Genomic DNA, 23,235 nt, shown 5'->3' with positions numbered 1-23,235 from the left:
TGAAACACTCCCCGATGACGCCCACCATTTATGCACTTTGAGTGTCAAGTGGGTTCACCAATGACTTTCTTCATTGTTGCCTAACGAAAGGCGGGAACAACAAAGATTAACCTATGACAGTACCCACAAATGAGAGGCGTTTTATTCCAGACAAATAAGAACTTTTTTAGACCACTAAGCGTGCAAGATAGCCTACTGTATAACAGGAGTTATTAAGTAGTGTAAATATTCTAAACCAGGATACTTCTGTTAAAATGTGTTGTGTCAAAGTATAGCTTGATATGGTCTATTTCCCTTGTCATCTCTATTTCGTGACCGACTGTAAGCTACACAGTCTGAAATAGGACAGGTGAGAGCACCACAATCCACAAAAATGAACAATCCACACCGTAAAATGCAGTCCTATTTTATATACTTTTTACTGTAATGATAAGAATAGTTGTCTTTTGTTCAAATCTTAATATAAAACTAATGCTGACAGGACGAAGGAATGTAAGTGTCACTGAATTAGAGTAATACAGATCGATCATTAGAATGACAACAGTTGTAAAACAACACAAAAACAGAAAATGTGTAAAATGTACACTCACTTACTTCAAATCTTTGAATTCCTTCAGAATTAATCAAAGTAATTTAATTGAATCCTATCCCTAACAGCTAACACAAGTTTACAGTCAGAGAAAAGTAACCTCTAAAGCCAATTACCAAAATCTGCATTTAAATTGTTTTCAATTGAGCAAACAACGCATTCCTGAGGTTTGGATTGAAGTATTTGCCTGTCTTGTGGACGGAAACCTCAATTGGTGGCTTGCTGAAGTCACTGGAATTTTGCTTTTGGATGAAGACTCGAGGGATGTCCAAATTTGAACCTTTTCCTTTGCAGAAAAAAACATTGCATTCACGTGCCAATAACTTGGTGGAAACTATTTAAGAGGCACAAACTAAAAAATACAGAAAACATGCTTGAATAACATTGGTAAAATTACTTATCATCCTCACCACTCTTATAATCGAATAGATAATAATGAAAACATCAAAAACTATATGACACAATTTAATGCCCTGGTCAAAATTGTGGTATTGCTCTTTGACCAAAAGATACCAAAGCAATTACATTCTGTCATGGTTTTTCATGCTGCATACGCCTATGTGTGCGTGATTGTGTGCACCTTGTGGGAGAGTGCATGTGCATACATCTGAATGTCAGTGTGTGTTGAATAGAGGATTAGATGAAGTCAGTTTAAACTATGTTATATCGTCCCACTGTCGTTGACTAAGACACAGAGCTGCCTCGCAAATCTTAACCTTTGTTGTTTCAGACACGCAGTAATGCGAGATGGACTCAGCACAGTGACACAGCTTTTATTCCTCTCCTCAGTTCTCTCGAAGCATTTGCAAAGCAGGGCAGGAATGTGCTACAGGCACATATCCTTCAGGAAACAAATCCTTCCTTCACACAGCGGTCCCCGATGGTTCTGATGCAAAGCACAGGCTCAGTGTTTCCTCTTGGTGTTGCATTTGCCTGCTGTGAAATTCATTCGTTTACCTCTCTCAACCAACACTGGCAGGGCAGGGCAGGGTGTCCAATCCCATTCCTTTCCCCGGTATCTTGCACTCCCACGCCCATTTTCTTTTGCCAAAGCGGATAAAGCCGGCTTCTGGAATCCATACCGTCTAGGAATATCCTGGAAGCTAACCGCCAGAGCTAGTTGTTGCAGACTCGGCCTACAATGAAATTCAACAGTGCCCGAGTGCAAAATGCAAAGCTGTCATTTTCTTGTTCTTTTATTAAAATTTCCTGTTTTAACCACAGGCATGCCGGATATGTGCTTCAATGACAAGCCCTTGAGACAACAGAGGTAGTTTCAAACACTGCAGGTTCTACTGGAAGCCTGTCGTTGTTAAAAAGAACGCTATTGTACTGTATATTGTCATAGTGTATGAAATTACCTGTTCAAAGATTTCCGCTCTGCTCCAAATCTTGCTTGATCTATTCTGTTGGAGATGTTTTGACTAGACTGTATGATCTGTGAAGTTCATAACTAATAGTTATTCATTCAAAGTATCTCCTACCCGAATGAGTCATCGTATTGACAAAATAACTAAAAGTTCCTAAACCTCTTATAGTTCAGGGGTTATATTAGGTCTATAATGCATTTTTTGGGCCATGAAATGATATAAGAAGTTCTTGAGTAGATGGAAGCTTCACATTAGGACTATGTCCAACAACAGCATTCAAAAACAACTGGAACATTGCGGCCTTATCACAATGACTCAAGTGATAAACAGTTGGAGGACAGACATGTGGGGCTGCTCTATCTCCATGAATGAGAGCAATGTTATTGTGGTCTTCTCCTCCCCAAACCTCAGTGGGCCTAATACCTATCTCAATTTCTACAGCAACCAGAGAGATCCATAGTTTACTTCTGTCTATTGGTCAGTGACAGGAAGATTTTTGAGTGAAGTTGAGAACTAAAGCCCTGTGTTGGGGGGGATGGGTTGCAGAACTGACAGACATCAGATAAAGTAATGTCATCATGGTCACTTGTAGTGTAGAGATTGGTGTGGATGAGGCAGTTGTGGAAACTGTTAACTTGAGCAGCATTATGTATAGGAGCAGCACTACCATTTGAATGCTGTTTCCTTCAGTGGTAACTTTACAAGGATAGCACATGAAGGACATTTTTAATGTATTTATGTGCATACGTTTTCATTATATTTGCTACCATAACCTTCTATTTGCATGCGAATCTTGTACTGGCAGGTGACTATTACAGGGTAGGATATTGGAGGCAAGTCATGAGGGACGTATTACTCTCAATCTCATTGCACAAGTTCCTCAGGCCTGGTTATTTTCCATATTCCTCTCCCTGATCTCTCTTGATCTGTATTATAGTGAGAGGGTACAGGACATACCACAATGATGAGGTTGGGAGAGTGTTTCTCCTTGATTGGGGATCCCTCCATATTGCAGATGATCTCAAATCTCCAAACGTTTTCTCTAATCGTCAGTCCCTGTCTTAAAGTCCTATACAACCCACCACCCTGCCATACCCTTCTTTCTCCTGTACTCGGTTCATTCTAATGTCCTCGTTCTCTTCATTTCATTCAAAGCGGTCTCTCTCACTGTTCTCTTTTTCATTCGTCAGACGGTAGTGTGACCCCACCCCTGCATTCTACAGGGCCCTAGTACAGCCCTGTAGCCTGTCAGACGGTCACACAGGCCGTTAGCAGGAAGTTAGTGCACTACTGTCGCTTTAAGAGCCGCCTCTGGCAAAAAGGAACTGATTAGTAGTGCTGGCAGCCAACCACGCAGATCCCTGCGTGGAGATCTGAGCCAATGAGAAGCCCTGCTGGATCGGAGGTTACAAAAGCAGCCGGAAGCCAATGACTCAGCAGAGTTGGGTGCGTGCGAGATGACACTTAGCAGCAATTTAAAGGGCCAGCGCACACCGGCTGGCAGACTCTTAAGGAAGCAGAAAAATGCACTTTCAAAATCAGGCCAGCTGGCCCCCCTACCTACACTCCACCTTACCTTTGCTGCGTTGGTTCAAAGCTTGAATGATGTACTTGACAGGGTTTTAGGAAAGGGCTGGTAAAGGGTCTATTACATTTTTACTAGGGGAGGGGGGGGGGCACACCTCGCTTTCATCCTCAAGGGAAGTACCATGACTCAGCACAGCCACACACGTCTGGTTAACTATTCATCCCACTGGCAACCTGTACAGCTAATGCAAATTGTATAACTGCCTCAATGGCACTCGAGATGGCTTATTTGTTAAATACTTTTTTGCCGCATTCACTGACAACTAAATACTATCAGCACAACTACAAACCAGTTCCATGTTTCATTACAGCATTCTGGCATGGACATGTGACTGTCTGACAGCGTGTTTTGTTAATCATGTTTGCCATAGGGTCAGAGGACAGACTTGCTATGCTCCATTAGACACACAAGATTACTGCATTTGTATTAACAGATGTCCCATACTGCACTGTACATAGGCTACACTTGCCTTGTGACAGTGACATTCTATTTCATTGGATTTGATGCTAGTACAACTGTATTATGTCTTAAATACGAGCTGTGACCAACAGTGAACACTTCAAATGAGACCTGGTCAGGGCGGCAACTATAGCTACATTTACATTTAGTCATTTAGCAGACGCTCTTATCCAGAGCGACTTACAGTAAGTACAGGGACATTTCCCCCGAAGCAAGTAGGGTGAAGTGCCTTGCCCAAGGACACAACGTCATTTGGCACGGCTGGGAATCGAACTGGCAACCTTCATATTACTAGCCCGACTCCCTCACCACTCAGCCATCTGACTCCCGCTATATGTATGCAGTTTACAGTGGCCAGCTGCACAAGGCGTGCCATCTTCAGGGTTCTCACTATGCTCTGAAGAAAGGACTTCTTAAGTGGACAGGTTTAATAAGTAATAATAGACTTGAGATGGACATACATGTCTACTTTAAGGCCATTCAGTGCACTTCGGGAGAATGTTTTGAGGAGACATTTTAAGCTGGCGTCAATGCCCCTTCCTTTTTACTACCACAAACTTATCAAATGATTGTGATACTGTGGAAACATTAGCAATCATTTTGTAGGACTTTGAACGTAAGTGCCAACCAAACCATGGACGCGGCAATAAACTTAGTTTAAATATAATATCACATATAAGTCACTTTAAAATTGTATCTACTCGAGTCATAGTCACTTTTCTGTGGTTTCAAAAGGGATTGTAGAAGCCCAAAATCAATGCTCAGAGAGAGGAGAGACAGGTGATAATAACCGACTGTTAAATGGCCATGAGGCTCAACCGAACAGTAATTGCAATGTACTGAGAAGTCAGATTTAAGTGTATTGTATTGTACAATCATGTCATGGGATGGCAGGAGTTAATGCGTCATCATGGCACGTTATCCTCACCTGCCAACAAGTCCCGAAGTCTTTAGTTCTGGTGATGTTGAGGGGAACTTTGGTTCTGGTAATATGACAAAATCTCTCTCACCTCACATCTCACAGTGCGCTATGCTCCTTGGCCGAACAAATGTGCTGTAACCGTATGTGTGTGGCCCACGGTCACCAGAGAGATCATAATACAGACCACGTGTTCTGGCTAGCGTTTTCACAAATCCGTTCTACGAATCAGACAGAATAAAACAAAACGGGTCAGAACAAAAAAGTGTTATTCTCATAACTAGCAAGACTTGAATAAAGACAATGAATGATTGAATGAACAGACCCCATGCCCATCAACAAGTTGACTTGAAACTGAGGTAATTGGTTTTATGTTGGTTTTGTTGGTTTTTGATAGGCCATGTTTAAGACCCATTAAAGGTTATCCTTTAATCCTATTAAGAGTATAAATATTAAATAGGTTTATAATTGTGTTGGCTTGTGCTGTTCCTTTTCAGTCAGACAGAGACAAAAATAAATGGAATCGCAAACATTCATATGCTACTTTTTATTTACTTATTGGTAGGATATCTACGTATAGCTATGTTACATCTTCTACTTACAATCACTGTTACCCTACTTCATGTTTCCTCACTTTGCACGGTGTGCAGAGGACTCTGACCCTGTGCATGTGAACAAGAGAAGGCCTCACTGCACTGGCCGGGACCAGAGATGAAAGTTACTGAGGTGTTTATCTAGGTTGCCACATACAGGGCCACGGCCTACTTACAGATATGATTAGCCTTGCTCATGTAAGGGAACACACTACCCTTGGACAGCCTGATCTGACTTCCCTGCTTTCAAAATGCCCTTATTTGTCTCTCGTAGCTTGCAACAACTGGACAGACTGACTAAACTGAACTTTCTCCGTAGTCTTGAAAAAAAGAGACAGTTGATGGTAATCAATGGAGGCAGGCCAACAGAAATTAGGTTGTTGAAAACGATGACATCACACATTGTAGGAGACTTGGAGAGTAGACGTGTCGGTGACACGTATTAAGCTATTTGACTTGACAGATTACTCTCAGGAAATCAGAGTAACTTAATGTCATGGCAGTCTCCACTTTTACACCACTGAGTTCAGTTGAAGTTTAAACTATTGATTTATCCTCCATAAAACATTGGTTGATCCTTCCTTAAATTATAGCTGCTAACTCAAAAGAGTACATTTTTGTACAGTAGTATTTCCGTAAAGCTTTTTACTATAATAGCATTTTCTATAATAAAAATTACAAACTCGACTATTGCACTCTGCTCGCACAGTACAGGCTTTGTATTCTGGTTGTCAAGTTGCACATTGTGACACTGGCTTAACAGCCAAATCAGTGAACCTATGCCCTAGTTTAAAACATTTCCATGATGGTCCACACGTGGATCAATAACCCGTTGCATAATGTGCCAGTTCTGTCTGGAGGTGTGAATCCAGCTGACTGGGACGTATGACAAGGCTTTGGGTGTGGGCGACCCACATTCCCATCCTCTCCCTCCCTCCAGGCAGCTGAGTAGGTCAGGCCCCTACACGACTGACATGCCTTCATGCAGAGAGCTAGCTTTAGCTGTGTAGCATTATTTAACTCTCTTACACGTCATAACAACCAGGGAGTTTCATAGAAAGTGTCTGGCTGTGTCTTTTGCTGGACTAAACCAGACAGATACGCTCCAGAACTTAATACTGTTGTGATGGTTTTACTATTTTACCGATCTATGAAATACAGCTAAAGCACACAAAAGGTCAAAAGGTAAAATATGATTTGGTTGCTAACTGTTAGGTAACATTCTATCCAATACCTAAACAGTAGTATCCAATGTATATAAAAAACAACAACATGCCTGTACCTATTATCTGCTTATGAAAAAGTGTGATGTTTGGCAGGTATCAGTCAGCTGTGATGGTTATGGCAAAACAATATGTATGCTAATGTTGTTCGCTAAGTTTTCTTTTTATCAACATTATCCTGTGTGTTAACAAGTTTCAGTGTTGTAAGAGAGGGAGATAAGCTGTTTGGACAACATTGAACACCCCTAAATGGAGCAAACCTTGATCAGTCAAATGTATAGTAAAAGTTGTTGATTCAGCTCATCGAAACTACTGTACCATGGTAAAAATGTTTGAATTTACTTTGAATGAGAGTATCTGTTAACTGAATAAAAAACTAATACCACAACCATTCCAGATTCAAACATGTATGCAATGCACATGGGTAGATTCCCTGAGGTGAAGCTTGGATGTTGGGTTTCTGCCAGTTTAAACTGTCTGACTCCCAATTACTTTAAGCTGATTTTAGTTAGTGCCACTAATAGCCTAAGAGCCAAGGTGCCTCGTTGAAGCCATCATTGAACTTAGGTTAAGAACAGCCTATCAAGGAACACCAGCCAGCCAGCAGACTTTATGGACAGCTTTTTCCTTTTCAAAGAACATTTCTCCACAGCCAAGATCATGCCGAACCTGAAACGTAACTAAACAATCCAGACTGAACGAGCTGTTGGGTAATTATGACTCAACTTGAGAGAAATCCTGTCTTTGTGTGCTTCGCAGAAAACGTAGACAAAAATAGCTTTAAATTTGAATTTTTGGTCTTTTTTTATGTTAGTGGTGTTTAGTGGTATATTTAGTGGTATATTTAGTTTTTTCCCCAATTTGACTTTGCCACAAAAATATTGCTATTTGTCGCACATACACACAGAACACACACACACACACACTGTCCACTCTCTTGTTTCTGACAGTTTAAGGGTGAGGCAGGGCATTCAGTCTGCGTCACATGGCGTCTATAGCATATTAAGTCCTGATGACTCATCAGAAGCTTGTTTCCTGCAGCTATAAATAGCCAACCATTCACTCTCAGGAACATAGGGTACTAGTCATCTGACTGTATATCCAATCTGGCTGTATCACTTCTCTTCTGAAACCTGATTCTTTGTTCATTCTGCAGATGAGATAAGTGTGTGTGTGTGTGTGTGTTGCTTGTGAGTGTTGGCATAGGCGAACTCAGGGATGTGAACCAAGATCTGTTGTTCTAGGGATGGACAGTGAACCAGAACCCTGACCATGCATGTCAAAGCCCCCTCTGACAACCACATCATAGCAAACTGTGACCACCGGGAGAATGACAGATTATGCTAACTGCGTAAGGCTTTGATATGATTAAGGTGCCGATAGAGATTTGATTTTGAATCCCTGTTTTAGCAATATCTGTTTTTGTCTGTGTATGACTCTGCCCCTTTATCAAATCTGAACCAAGAGCAAATAAAACTAATTGAAAATGAACAATCTTCTTGAATTAAGGTGTTTCTTTGAGTTTGGTTGACTCATGCCTGCCGCTAGCAGGTTAAGGCTTTATGGTCTCCATCATTGTCTTTATTGTCTTTAATGCCCACAGCTGGCATCTGTAGCCTGGAGGAGAGGACGAAAACAGGATGAGGCGAGGAAAACAAGTGAGAGGGGAGCAGGGGAGGAGGGTAGAGTGCCACTGAATGGGAGAGGGAGAGAGAAAGGAAGACAAGAAGGAGAGATGTGGACAAGCGGTCCAATTGGATGGCGATGAGACACAACATCTTTCGGCCAGGGAGATAAACATGGTACTTTGGTATGGGACAGAGATATGCCATGTTGACACACACGCACACACACACACCCATACACACATACGCATGGCATCTGTCCATCCAGCTCTGCCTTGTCCAAGGCTTTATTTGGGGGAAGACGAACAGAAATGTGAAGGCCCAAGGACAAATAAAGAGGTAGTATATGTCTGTCTAGGTTCAAGGCATCCTTCTCTCTTGCCTCTTCCTCCCCCCTCTGTCTCTCAGTGCCCGCTCCCCCTTCCCCCCTCACAGACTCCAGCTGGGGCTGCAGTCAGATTCCAGACAGACACCAAGGGCATGACACTGTACCCTCTGTAGATACACCAGGATCCCACTGATATGGCAGTCTAAGCTTGCAAAACACAGTGTGTGTGTGTGTGTGTGTGTGTCTGTCTGTTTAGTGATACAGTATATTATTAAACGTGTGAATGTGTGTGTTTGAGAAGGAAAGGAAGAAGAGGAAGAAAGAGAGAGAGAGAGAGATAGAGAGAAAGAGAGAGAGAGAGAGAGAGAGAGAGAGAGAGAGAGAGAGAGAGAGAGAGAGAGAGAGAGAGAGAGAGAGAGAGAGAGAGAGAGAGAGAGCGAGAGCTATACTCGTAAGAGAATGTGTGCTGGAATACATTTTGAAACCAGCTGGTCATGTGCTGCTTTTCTCTTATGTAACTCAGTGAAACACCAGCACAAGAACAAACAAGGCACAACCCTTACAGCTCCCGAGCCATGTGACGTCTTTGAGGTTAGGATATGTGTGAATATGTGTGTTTGGTAACTCTTTCATAAAAGATTTAGGTTATTAATGGAGAATGAAGAATAATGAAATAGTATAATATATGTACTGTGTAAGTGTGTTTAATGTGATCATACACTTAGAGCTACAGTATACACCTGGTGGTTGGTGTCATTCCTGTTGAGAGGGTGCTAACTTGACAGGACTGCTCCAGTTTGGTGGAAATGGGGGGGCCTTGTTCTCCCAGGGGCCAACCACCTCGACACCTCTGAAGTACCCTCAGTCAGCAGCCAAGGACTCACAAATCATTATTGCACAAGACCTGGCAAATTGCACAACTAGAAAGAGAGAGAGAGGCCCACAGAAAAACTATAACGTGACAGCTGCCACTAACTGGAAAAGTGATATTGTGTAACAAGCTCTTTCTTTCTCTCTCTCTTTCTCGCAAAACCTTCTCCCCTCTCACTTGAATAATTGAGTTATTTCAATGAAATATAGTTTCATTTGCTCTCCACAAGGTACATTATTTAACAATAATTGGACAAATCACTAACATTCCATAAACAGGCCAAAAGACGCCAGCTTGCTAGGCCCTGTTGTCGTCATACTAAGGACAGATTTGCTTGGCTGAAGCGTCAAACACTGTTCAGCCTTGTCCAGACAGTGGTATGGGAAAAGCTACTGTCACATGGTGTTAGATCTCCTTGTCTCCTGTCTGTTCTCTCTTTTAGCTTAGTGGAGAGGTAAGTATTTAAAACCAAATCTCAGACACACACACATTACACACACACATTCTTTGGGATACACACATGTACAGGACAAACAAGAAGTCGATGTTAAGTGAAATGTGAATGTTAATTAAATGTGTTATTAAATGTTAGTGGATGTAAATATGTCACACATACACACACACATAATGTGCTTGTCTCAAAAATGTTTGAGATTCCTTTAGTCTTTCACAAACAGTCCCTTTGCAAGCTTCTTGCACTAGTACAGATAGGCACATCAGTGGGCACAACATCATGTGTCTGCTGAAGAATTTGCTGAAGGCTACCTCAAATATTTGCAGCTTGACACAGAGATCCTAACACATCCCCCTGCCCAATGGGGGTTGGGGGCAGGCATCGGGGATGGGGTAGGGAGAGTGGGCTGCCTTGGGTAGGTGAAACTGCTTTGAGAAATATTGTTAAGACACCACAGTTTTTCTGTGTTTGCATTTGTTGTTACATTTCTACTGTATTGTTGACAGGGGCATCCCTTTGGTTTAGCTTGAATAAATCAAGTTAAAATCATGTTTTTCTTTATAAAAGCTGTCAAAGGGGTGACACTTCCTCTTGACACTATCTGAATGCTTTCAAGAAGGCTAATTGATGAAGATTCTTGTAATGCCTAAAAAAGCAGCTACAAAGCCCGAACATAATGAGCATGAGGGTTAAGCTAACTCATACCCTTAAGTCCATGGAGTGTGTCACCCAAATGTCATCTAAAACGATCTCTTTGAGACTGACGCTTAAAGGGATGTGCTGAGTATGAGACCCCCTCCCCTCCCCCTCCCAAGGGTGTCAAGTTCATAGAATCATGTCAAATATATAACCAACATGTTGTGAGGGTAATCCAATCCCTTACTAGATTTAAATCAATTATCTGATGTGCCATACTCTTAAATTGAAATGTTACATTTGACATGGCTTACAGTTATATCAAGCCTGTCCTCTTTAGAAGAATGTGTTTCCCTGTGAGTCATCAAGAAAAATAAATCGATTTAAACTGGAGCTAAATTTGGCCTCCTTGGCTGTGCTCTAACTTTAAATGAGCTGCCTGCTAAATATAAGGGTACTTTCCAAGCCAGAAGCAGAGATAGCTGTGTCACTGTATCAGTCAGTTTACTCCGGAGGTGTCGCACTGGTGTCACAGCAGTACAGACAGACATTGTGTCAGTGCTGCCATCTACTGGTTGATGGGAACCAAAAGAGCTGGTTGCTGTGGCAACCTCAAATGACGTAATAGAATCAAATAGATCCAGTGATATGACCAAGATACACACATCATTATACAAGTGGGTCACAAAGGTAGAAGGAACTTTCCATAGGCTGGGACTAATGTACTGTACAGCTGACATCACTGTGTACGTAGGTGCACATGCCCAGATTGGTAGAAAATATGTTTAATGTCCCGCAACACCACAGAAAAGGTTGCATGTAAATGATAGTTTTATTCAATTGATTTTACCTGTTGTCTAAATGTTAAGGTTCATGCTCTTAAAATATATTTTGTTTGGTAGGCGGGGGAGGCTAGGGGTAAGACAACAGCACAGAAATGACCATGCTGGGATAAACTAATCAGTAGAAGCAGGTGAGTAGAATTCCAGAGAGTAGAAACAGATGTTTAAAACACTAGTCAGCAGAGACAGGGTTCTCAGTCTAACTATGGTGATCCTGACGCCTGAGCCACGGTCTCACACAAAAACATTTAGGATGAATAAAAAACAAGTGTTTTGCTCGCTTACTTGTAGCATGGAGGAATGCTTATATTCTTATCCTCATCCATACATGATGTATTTAACTGCAGAACTCTGGTAGTCAGTCTATGTGGGCTTGGGGGGGGATTCATTTTCAAGATTTTTCTACTTCAAGGTTGCCCTTGCATACAGCATCCACAAGATGGTGCTCATTACCTGAGAATCATACCAACAATTCTGTACCTTGTAAGGGCCCATGCTGGAGCTTAATTCCTTTGGTGATTATTCATATAGCAATATTGCCTCAGGTCCTGTGGTGGGATAAAAATCTTCCACAGTCTGTACAAACATCAATATGAAAACACTATTTCCCTAATCTGTCTGGTCAGCTTGAACAAGATCTACAAACTAATTTCAAACAAATTAGATATACAATTCAATGTCTCTTTTACTTCAACACAGCTCCACAAATTCTGTGTGGCGTTTAAATTTAATTTAGGTACCAGGTGATCTATAAATGTATTTTAATTAGAGATTATGAGGTTATGAGCACAAGTTAATGAAATATCAATCAAGTTCAAATTAAATTGGACAACGATTGCTGAGAGAAGACATTGAATCTGGAATTAAACAAGTATGCGTAAAAGGTCAAATCCAATCTTAACAACTTAATTGGGCTGGACCTTTCAAAGGTTAGACATTTAGTGTGTGGAAGCTCTGCCTTTTCTTGCTGACATTTATTTAAACCAAACCAAAACCTGATAGCCAGGCTGCCTATGGCCTCAGCATTGTGTAATGCCACTTTGAGAGGCAATAATTGTAGCCAACAAAGGTTATGGCCAGTAACCTACAGTATTAGAAAACAGCTGAATATTTACATTGTCCATACATGGTCCAGAGGGGACAAACCATCCCCTAAATCTAACATTGTACTGTTGACAGGGGCATTCATTTGTCTATAGCTTTAATCTTATGTGTATTATGGGTATCTGTGTACATACTGAATGTATTGTCTATAATGAGTAAAATGGTCTTAGAGATATTATTATTGAGTTAATGAATGTTAAAGTCTGTCTAAAATCTTCAGCTACGTAGACTCAACATTGTGAGCATGAGGGTTCAGCTAACCCTACCCCTTCAGACAATGCAATGAGTCATTGTCACTCAAATACCTACTATCCACAAAATCTAACCATGACCAGTTGCTTCCTGTATTTCCATCATTTCCATCACAAGTGGCTCCTAAAATAAAATGGTCAAATATTATTCCATAGAGATTTGTCATAAGATTGTAGACATTAAAAGTAGTCATGATAGACTGGTATCTGATCAGAGCAAACAAGTTACACTAACCAGAAAAGAATGTCAGCAATGCCGATGGGAGTACTGACTATTCATATTTCCTTCCGTGATCTCTGTGCCTAAGGGTCTGACATACATCAAGCTGCTGAGAGAACAACAATGTGGCATGTTGAGGGCCTGCCGAATCTGAGACTCCATACGGATTCTTTGTATAATCATTTCTGTAATGTATTGCAAAGTAAGGGCATTTCTAGTGACTGAAATATTTCAAATATAACAATAACATGGTACTACAGCACAGTCAAGTAGGGTGCTACTGAATCCTTGTTTCCAAGCTAAAGGCCAGGGGTGAATTTAGCGGTTTTAGGTTTCAACTGAAACTGGCCCCACACCACTAAGAGGTCTGGCATGAAGTCTAAGAGCAGTATTCACCCTGAATATTAGTTTTTCTCCACTACAGGTTCCAAATTTGACAAAAAATGTTGATGGGGGAGCATTGGCCACTTGAAACATCACCCCCAAAAAGTCTATACCTTTTAAAGGCTGTACTGATCTCTTCCTGTGTCCTCTCCTTCTAGTTTAAAAAGGATATGCTCAAATCCAAAATATTATTTTGATTAATAAACCCCTTAGCATAGCTTTGACAGTCCCCAAATTATTACTGTATGTTGCAGTCAAAAATTGTGTTTCTGTGGAGTGAAACTTGACTAAACAAGTATTCAAAATGGAGAAGCAAGAAGTGTTTCTTACTGCAGTACAGAGTTGTCTGAATGGATTACAATCTGTGGGGATTTGTGGTGGATGCCTCATTACGTCACAATACACACACATACACACACATACAAAAACTCACATGCGACACACGTACAGACACATACAATCACACACAGACGCAGTGTGTCATTGCCCTGGGCAAAGAGCTATTTTAGGGTCTTTGGAAACAGTCACCCTCTCTTGTACTACAGAGTAGCATCACTGTGGTAGACAAAATTCATATTAAATTAATTAGAAATAGTTCATTTCAAGAGTGGTAAGTTATTCCTTGTAAACAACTAATGATGTATCCTTTTTAATTCATTGCTACATTAACCAAATACATACATTAACACATTTAAGGAGCATACGTATGTCAAGAAAATACTATAAAATAACCTTTTCAAAATTCTGCCTAGTGAAACACCCTTTTCCCAATCCCTGCTACAGTTTCAATTACAAGATTGGGAAAGTTGAAGCCAGTTTAGTGGGACATTGTACATTTTTACACACATTGTCTCATGATGATGATGATTGCACACTCGTGGTACAATATTCCAACATCACATTGTAGACATGCTGAATTTCTCATTAGGGATGTTCATTAAGTATTAACACTGTACCACTGGAACACTACATTTACTTTTCAACGAGACTTGATGTTTTGAATTATTCAAGGTTTTCAACCATATAGGCTTGATGTTAGGGAATTGGGATATTAAGATTCAAATTAAACATGCTTCTCAAATAAGAATCCAGATTCCAGCTCCTATACTTTATGTTCCAGAAATTCAGTTCTGCTCAGCATTTGGTCATGTGTATTGTAGATGAAAGTGACTGGTTTGTAGGAAGTGAAGGCTTTGTGTTGGTCTCAGTCTCTGAGCATGCTTTCTACAATAAAAGACAGTGCAGTAGAATGTTCTGGATCACTGAGCATCACTTGCGTCTACTGCCAAGGTATCCAGAAACATGGCTATACCATTGAAGAGCTAGGTATTCTAGGAGACAGGTTTACACAAAGTCCCTTTCATCACCCTGGCTGCTGCCAGGTGTCCTTTTCACCCATGTCTGTACTGTAGCCATTACCCATCAAAAATAGCCTAGCCACTGCCTTGGTGAATAGTTACACTTTCGAATTGAGTATCCCTTCACAATACAAATCACTTTAAAAGCACTACACGTACAAAGTCTATAATCACAACATTCTTGTTCTTTTATTGTTTGTTATTATCAGTTTGTCGTCCAGTTGTCACCCCCAAGCGGTGCTCACCGTGTGTAGGACCTCTGCCAGTTATAGATGGCATGGATGTTATGTGAGCAGGCAGGTAGTCGTTTACAGGTGCTGACGCTGCGATGACGGAAGGCCCTCCCAGCTCCCACGCCCCCCAGGCCCCTCCTCCTTGCCGCTTGCTGTTTGGCCCGCTCCTCTGCTGCGAAGAAGTCTGTGGTCGCTCGGAAAAACTCTAGGAGAGCCCGGTGGCTCCAGCTGGTCCCAGGGGTCCAAATCCCACCACACGGCCCACAGGCTCCACTTGCTTGCTGGGTGGAGAAGCCGCAGTGGCCCCCTTGGCCAGTCAGGAGCAGGAAGAAGTGAGGGTTGCTCTCGAAAAGTTCCACGGGTAAAGTGGACTGAGGGTCTCCCCTGATGGGATCATCCTGGGCACAGATACTCAGAACTGGGATGGCTACTTCGTCTACATCCCTTAAAGGTTCGTTGTGCTCCCAGTATACCTCCCAGACTGTGTTAGTGTTACTGGTGCTGCCACCTGTAGGTATGGAGGATGATACTGCAGATGCTGGTGCAACTTTAGGACTAGACTGGCAGAAGAGAACCTCTTCAAGAACACGTAGAGAACAGCTGGAGAATAGTGTATCTGTGTGTATGGTCTCGCCCAGTATTGTCCGGTACCTAGGTATGTAATCAGAGGAATCATAAGAAGAACAAAAATCAGTTACTCAAGAGTTACATGGCTCTCATATTCTTTGTTAGTATTGATTTGAAAAACCTGTCTCAGGTCACGATGGACCCAATGATCAATAATATTATTGTGTACAGACCACCGGTAGCCATGGATACATGATTGTATTTTAATCGGTTTGTACTCTGAAAATGTGACAGCGGTAGACATGTCATTTCTTTATGTCGTTATTTTTCCAATCACACTTTAAATCGGCTTATTTTAACCCCAGCTTGCTCTATTTGTTCTGTCACAATGTTTCTTCAATTTCCCTCACCTGCTGAGACACATCTTCTGGTACAGCACGACCACCCACTGCAGTGGCCACCACGGCCCGTTCTCAAACCAGGCCTGGCACCGGAACACAGGAGAGAGGCAGGCAGCAGCCGTCACGTAGCTCGATGAACCACACTCTCCCAAATAGGACAGCAGCAGGCCAGACCCAGTGCTCTCGCTCACAGCATACAGACGCCCGGCTGGCTGGCGGTGGCGGATGTAACGCACCGCCTCACGGAGGTCAGCGGGGTCACCAAATTGCTGCAGCTTGAGGGTGGTGAGCGGAGTGCTGTTGTGGCTTCGGCGGTTGAAGACTACAGGGAGGTAACCATGGGAAAGAGCTGCCTCACACAACTACATGGAGCAGGATGGAACACAAAAGCAAAATAATCAGGTAAGGTCCAGTAGCATATCATGCATAACAACAAACAATTAGGCTTCTCTATGACCTGTTCCACCAGACATTTTTTTGAAGGAAATCTGTTTGCCAGTCAGGTGCATTTGTGAGAGCAAGTGGTACCCATCTGAGTTGGCACAGTAGGGCATGGACATGGCCTGCCAATATATACTGTACACAGTACATTTTGTCACTAATCCCAAATCTTTCCAAGGGCATCAAAAGTGCCCTGCTGAGTCCTGATTACACTTCATAACTTATCACTATTTGTTGAAACTGAGGTAAACAGTGCCTTGTTCTGCCAAAGCTCTTCTGAAAGGCACAGTCTGCTGTTAAAGCCCAGGGAGGACGGTGTTTCACAGCATTAACAATGTACAAAGATGAGAAATCAGCAGTTGGACTGACAGACGCAGACTAGAGAACCAGTGCTATGTGAAAATAATGTCCTGGAAGTCTTAAGGAAGGCCTGGGAAATGCTGTATAAGGTGCTTTGATAGTTTTATATTCATATATTTATTGGATCATTTGTTCTCTCAATTTCTGTGTAATAATAATTGTTTGTGTTTATAAACATGCAGCTCTACAGGGGCGGGGTGGTATTTGGGTACTGAATATTGGAAGAAGCTGATTAGAACACTCGGTAGTTTTCCCTTAGGTTGTGTCGAGGCTATGAGGAATTCCTTTCACTGGGAGGAGAGATGCGGAAAAGAAAAAACGTTGACACACACACAGTCACATTCCGCACACACACGCTCGACAGACCCCAACAAATCTTCCCCAGCCACCATACACAAAGACTGTGAACATAGCCAGAAATCTGAGCCTGAACAGACATCGATACATCATAGAAATGTAACAAGTACATGCCTCATCACATTTATATTACTTTGTATTGTCACTGTTCGTCATCACACAAGAAGGGCCCCATTGGTGTGGAATACTATTTAGTGGTAATAAACTACCCTCCTGGATATTGCTTATCACTGGTATCTGACAAAGATAAATCCGAGCTAGAGTGTTAGCTTGGGGTTTTAGCAGTTTATATTTTTGGCAACAAAGGTCACTTCTTTATTTGAACAGCATATTATAACTGACAATGGTAAATATGTATTCTGCAACACATACTGTAGCCCAGGTGAAGACACAAGTGAAGTAATTTGTTAAGAATACCTAGTCCTATACAAAACCTTTCCTACTGTCAGGGTTTTTTCCAAAAAAGACTTGCACTGTTTAATAGTTGTAATGCTGGTATCTGGACATCATCATACTGTAAAATTCACACTCAGGTAGGAGATCACCTTTGTCACTGTGGATTACCCTAAAGAGACTACATGGTTTTGGACTGCATCTCATTTCAAAATGTTTCCTGTGTCCTTGCATCTGCCCTCAATAGTCTTTGTATTAATCTGTTTTAATAAAAAAAAAAAAAAAAAACAGTTGTCTGGTTCAGTCCAGTTTTTAGAGATACATAAAAGAGGGATACAAGTGAAGGGTAATTTCTTTTTGAAATGCAGCCTTAGGTCCAAGTCAGGTCAGACCAGTTAGGTCAGAGACTTACCACTAGCTACCAAGAAAAATGCCAAACCATGTAAATTACACAGGGGTTAAAAAAACACAGCACCACATGCATCACACAGTGACAGATAAGACCGGACCTCAGCACAAAACTACTATTCAAGTAGTAGACACTTTTATGTCCGTTACTGTCCTTCATACACTATGTTCTAAGGGGGATGACATATTACAATGTCGTAGACTGTGATATTACCTACCAGGGCTATACATAGTACCGTGCACTAGTTTAATGTGTGTGTGTGTGTGTGTGTGTGTGTGTGTGTGTGCGTGTGTGTGTGTGTGTGTGTGTGTGGGTATAATAGAATTTACAGCAGAATATACTGGAGGTCGGTCACCTGTAAGTGCAATCCATTAGGCTTGGTGACATTTTTTCTGACCTGTGTTTTTAATGTTCGGGTAAAAGCTCGGTCACATTCCCACCTAAAGCGGATCATCACACTAGTTTACTTGGTAATGCATTATGTTAATGAATGACTGGATAAGGCTGCACTGCAAGTCTGACATGGATATGTTCCATTTCATTTTACTGCACACATTTTTCTTAGATATCATGTTATCCATAATGGTTGTGTATGTGTATATAATGGCTAAATGTTTGACATGTATGGTAATTATGATGCAATAGTGGAAAAACACTGCTACATCTAGAGCAGTAACGTTGGTTCATATCAGTGAAGCAGTGATTGACTACAAAAGTTCCATAAAGACAAGGGTTCTAAAGTTTTTTAACATTACAAACCAATGTGTCAAATGAAGGAAGTCTAAATATAAGGTAGAGTAAATATCTCCATTCACAACATGTGATGAGGCAACATTTTAAGTGTTGCAAAGTCTGCCTTTTGAACCAGGAAAATCTGTTTTTATGCTTGATAGAGCAAAGCTTCTAGAAAAATACCTTCTGGTATGCTTGAATTTTTTTGCACTGTGTGCACATCCATAATTTCTGAGATACTGACTAGGAGCAAGAGAAGGAGGAGCAGGCAAGGATCATGAAGAGGAGGAGGAGGAGGAGCAGGCAAGGATCATGAAGAGGAGGAGGAGCAGGCAAGGATCATGAAGAGGAGGAGGAGGAGCAGGCAAGGATCATGAAGAGGAGGAGGAGGAGGAGCAGGCAAGGATCATGAAGAGGAGGAGGAGGAGGAGCAGGCAAGGATCATGAAGAGGAGGAGGAGGAGGAGCAGGCAAGGATCATGAAGAGGAGGAGGAGGAGGAGCAGGCAAGGATCATGAAGAGGAGGAGGAGGAGGAGCAGGCAAGGATCATGAAGAGGAGGAGGAGGAGGAGCAGGCAAGGATCATGAAGAGGAGGAGGAGGAGGAGCAGGCAAGGATCATGAAGAGAAGGAAGAGGAGGAGCAGGCAAGGATCATGAAGAGAAGGAGCAGGCAAGGATCATGAAGAGGAGGAAGAGGAGGAGCAGGCAAGGATCATGAAGAGGAGGAGGAGGAGGAGTAGGCAAGGATCATGAAGAGGAGGAGGAGCAGGCAAGGATCATGAAGAGGAGGAGGAGGAGGAGGAGCAGGCAAGGATCATGAAGAGGAGGAGGAGCAGGCAAGGATCATGAAGAGGAGGAGGAGGAGGAGCAGGCAAGGATCATGAAGAGAAGGAGGAGGAGGAGCAGGCAAGGATCATGAAGAGGAGGAGGAGCAGGCAAGGATCATGAAGAGGAGGAGGAGGAGGAGCAGGCAAGGATCATGAAGAGGAGGAGGAGCAGGCAAGGATCATGAAGAGGAGGAGGAGCAGGCAAGGATCATGAAGAGGAGGAGGAGGAGCAGGCAAGGATCATGAAGAGAAGGAGCAGGCAAGGATCATGAAGAGGGGGTGCCTACTGACTGCTTCCTCACTTTGAAAAGACATGAATGGAGTCGTTTTGCTCTCTCACCGTCTCTCCTTCACATACACAAAGGACAAAACGACTCACACTGGCACAGCTTGTGAGTATAAATTCACAGTAACAGACTCTTAATTGTTGAACCACCTCACAGCACCAAGCACACAGAAGCACAGCAAACAAACGATCGTCACGCATGCATACACACTTGGATGTGACCGAGAAACCACAGCAAGACACATCTGACAGAATATCCAGCCATCTCCCTTGGTCTCATTTCTCCTTGCATACTATAAGTCAGATCTGAACATAAGTCATGTCTGAAAATAAATGTTAGGTAGCCTACTGTTACTGTACCTTACCTGTCATTATTTTAGCAATTCGTGTTAAGTCATATAGGTTGTTGAATCTACATGTCTAGTCAGCATATCATCACTAAAAAACTTTTATTGCATTTTCTTTACTTCCAAGTAGCAACTAAATGCATAAACCCAAGTCTACAAACACCTGTTTGTACCCCACATTTTGCAGAAGTTTATCAAAACTAAGAGGTTTTGAGAAAGTGAAAAAGCCTAGTGGTGGAGAGGCAATCAAAAAAGCTGTTGATGTTTGTCATAACGTGCTCAGAGTAAAACGTGTTTTCAATTAGTTACCTTTAAAACATTTAGAGTGATTTTTCCAAATGAATTGGGGATGATGAGCAGAATAGGACTCGTGGAATTGGTGGAGGTTCTCCTTCGTTTGTGGTACGAGGCACCGGCCACGGACACTGCCCAGTCCAACGCGACGAGTCCATCGTCGCTGAGCTGCAAATGGTCCCGCACGAAGTGGACTGGGCTTGCATACGGCCAGCACGCGCCATAAATGCTCTGGAGAAATGCATTTGCTTGCCAAGTCCATCCTGTGCATGGCGTGAAATTGCTGAAAGTCCTGCAATGTTTGAGGAGATAGTTGGCGAGCGCAGAGGGCTTGCAAATGAGCGCGACTGTGGGGACTTTCTCACCTGCCCCGGCAGTGACACATTGGGCACCGTCGTTCACACGATCGGAGACAAGTCTCTCCGACACCTTGTCCTTTGTTTGCCGCCGTGAAATTCCGAGCCCTTGGAGTAGTGCATCAGGTTGGCTCTCGGTACCAAAGTATTTCAAGCCTGGCCAAATAGTGGCAACCAGGACCACGATGCAAAGAGCCACGAGCCATTCCAGCATTTGCACGCCTTGAAGGACAAGAAACTGTGAAAGTGGACCTACAAATATTTTATCCTCAAATACCTTACACAATTCCTTAAAAAATAACGTCTAAAAGAAAGTCTCCATACAAAAGCAACTGAGAAACATATTCGGCTACAGTCCACTCAAAACAGCTTGCGCGTAACCATAAGCTTGATTTCGGTGGGGAACGGGAATGCGCACCCCTTTTTCAAGTTTTGGTGACAAAAGGCTACATCGAGCTTCTACTGATCCGAGATAACCCCCATATGACTTACGGACACATTATTGATTTAAAAAAATTAAGCCAACCGTCCTTGTCATATTTAAAAAAAAAACGGATAGAAAAAGAATGCCCTCACTAGAGTTACCTCGTTGATTAAACAATGTGAGACAGCGAGAGGAACACCTTCTCTACAAGTCGACCAGAATCCAGATACAAGAAGGCTAGTTGCACGCCTTTAATTTTACAAACAATATTCGTCAACGTCAATTAGTAATTGATCCTGTGCAGCTCTCCGTGCTGAATCCAAACTGTTGTGGGCTGGAGGGAAGTCAGATTGCGTTCTTCTATTTGTATTCCAAAGCGCAAGGCACACGGGCGCCTCCCATACCCCAACACCTAAAAGAGTCAATACGTTATACCAGCGATGTCGTCTCCTCCCTTATCGTCTTACATCAAGAATGTATTTTTGTTTCTTTGTGAAATGCGATAGCTAGCTTGTCCCTCCCTTCTTGAGCCATATACAGTTCAGACTAGCAGTCAAATATAAAGACGCTTAATTGTACAACGCCGATTCCAAAATACTCCAATATAGGCCTATTTAAAAACCAGTGAAAGGACGCAGCAGGTAGTTATCCTGACTGTAGCACTTACATGCAGATGAGATACAACTACTAAAAACTTACCAATACAGTATTTGAGGCAATGTATTGCTAAGTGTCTGAAGTCAACCGTATGGGCATAGGAGCAATACTTCGTGGTGTCATTGCATTCATAAGTGTCCTAAATTGCCCTGAAGGCAGTCTCTGATTGATGCCCTTTAAATATATGATCGCAAGTAAATTGCTGTGGGCCATAAAATTGGACATGCAGTTCTGCCATCACAGTAACATGGCAAATATGGCAGACCTATATCTATGATATTGTCTGAATGTACAGCTGTGGCCAAAAGTATTGTCAGTTTTGTGACAGGGCAGTTCTATGGGCGTATGTGAAGCCCTCTGTGACATGCTTGCGTGTAAAAAGGGCTATACAAATACATTTGATTTGATTTGAATAAAAAAGACAGATTGGCTGGATCAATCAATCCTTGACATCTCTGATGTCATTCACACAACAGGATACTTCATTAGTGTGTTTGACAGCTGGGTAGGAGAATGGACATATTCAGCATCGACTCTTTGAAAAGAAAGCTGTGTGTTTGTGTGTGGTAACAATGCGCAACAATTTCTGCGACTCCCTTGAGAACTGTAGTCATTGACGTTTATAGAACTCCTCCACCTCGTCCCACCAAGTCCCCTGATGTTTCTCTAGGGTGCTCAAAGTGTTGTTTGTGTTAGATAATAACATCAGTACATGACTTCAATCCGAAATAGTGTGTGTGTGTGTGTGTGCTTTTTCATGCGTGTAGACCTTCAGTGGAGATCCACTGACAGGATTGTGGCTATTGTTCTGTGAGTATTATTAACATGATGTGAACAGACTATGTCCTACTGTTTATTATCTACCAACTAAGTGATGGACGTGTACCTTCTGATAAGCATAGTTTAACAGTTTATTAATCTATGCTTGCAAAGAAACCTTGATTTTGTTTATTCTATAGTCCCTTGGGGTACAAGTATGTTTCTCAATGTTTTATTTTCTAAATGTAATAGGGAATCAAAAGTGATTTATTTAGTATATTCCGGTATATTATTAAGTGCAAGGGTGAAGTCATCAGTCAACCAAAGAAAGAAAAAAATCTATGTAACTTGGGCCTTCACAGAAGCCCATGAGGTCCTTGAGAGATTTTGGCCAGTGCCAACATAAATATCTTAATAAATTCTTAAGGGAAAAGTACTGTAGGGACATGCCTTGTTGCAAAAAGTATTTACAGTGCCTTTACACTTTCAAAACAATACGTTAAACAGTGTTTAACATAAATGGTTAAACTCATCATAGTTTCAAGGCATCTTTCAAAAGAATTTAGTCCCTAGTCTAG

General features: G+C 42.0%; 1 protein-coding gene across 2 annotated transcripts; it reads right to left on the bottom strand.

Annotated features, from left to right (window-relative positions):
* Window positions 1–14,089: 14,089 nt before the first annotated feature.
* On the bottom strand, window positions 14,090–21,698 carry abhd15a (abhydrolase domain containing 15a). 2 transcript variants are annotated; one of them, XM_062473060.1, is made up of 4 exons: window positions 20,827–20,984; window positions 20,477–20,753; window positions 16,025–16,377; window positions 14,090–15,698 (listed from the first exon to the last, which is right to left on the bottom strand). In XM_062473060.1, the coding sequence occupies exons 1-4, from the start codon at window positions 20,844–20,846 to the stop codon at window positions 15,056–15,058; spliced, it is 1,293 nt and encodes a 430-aa protein (XP_062329044.1). In that variant the 5' UTR covers window positions 20,847–20,984; the 3' UTR covers window positions 14,090–15,055. The 2 variants fall into 2 exon arrangements, with proteins under 2 accessions (XP_062329044.1, XP_062329043.1); XM_062473059.1 differs by having other exon boundaries at window positions 20,477–21,698.
* Between the last annotated feature and the right edge of the window lie 1,537 nt (window positions 21,699–23,235).

This window comes from Osmerus eperlanus, chromosome 11 (genome assembly GCF_963692335.1).
Source record: "Osmerus eperlanus chromosome 11, fOsmEpe2.1, whole genome shotgun sequence".
Lineage (NCBI taxonomy): Eukaryota > Metazoa > Chordata > Actinopteri > Osmeriformes > Osmeridae > Osmerus > Osmerus eperlanus.
The sequence above is the reverse complement of the archived record's forward strand: the minus strand, read 5'-3'. Positions and strand labels throughout refer to the sequence as shown.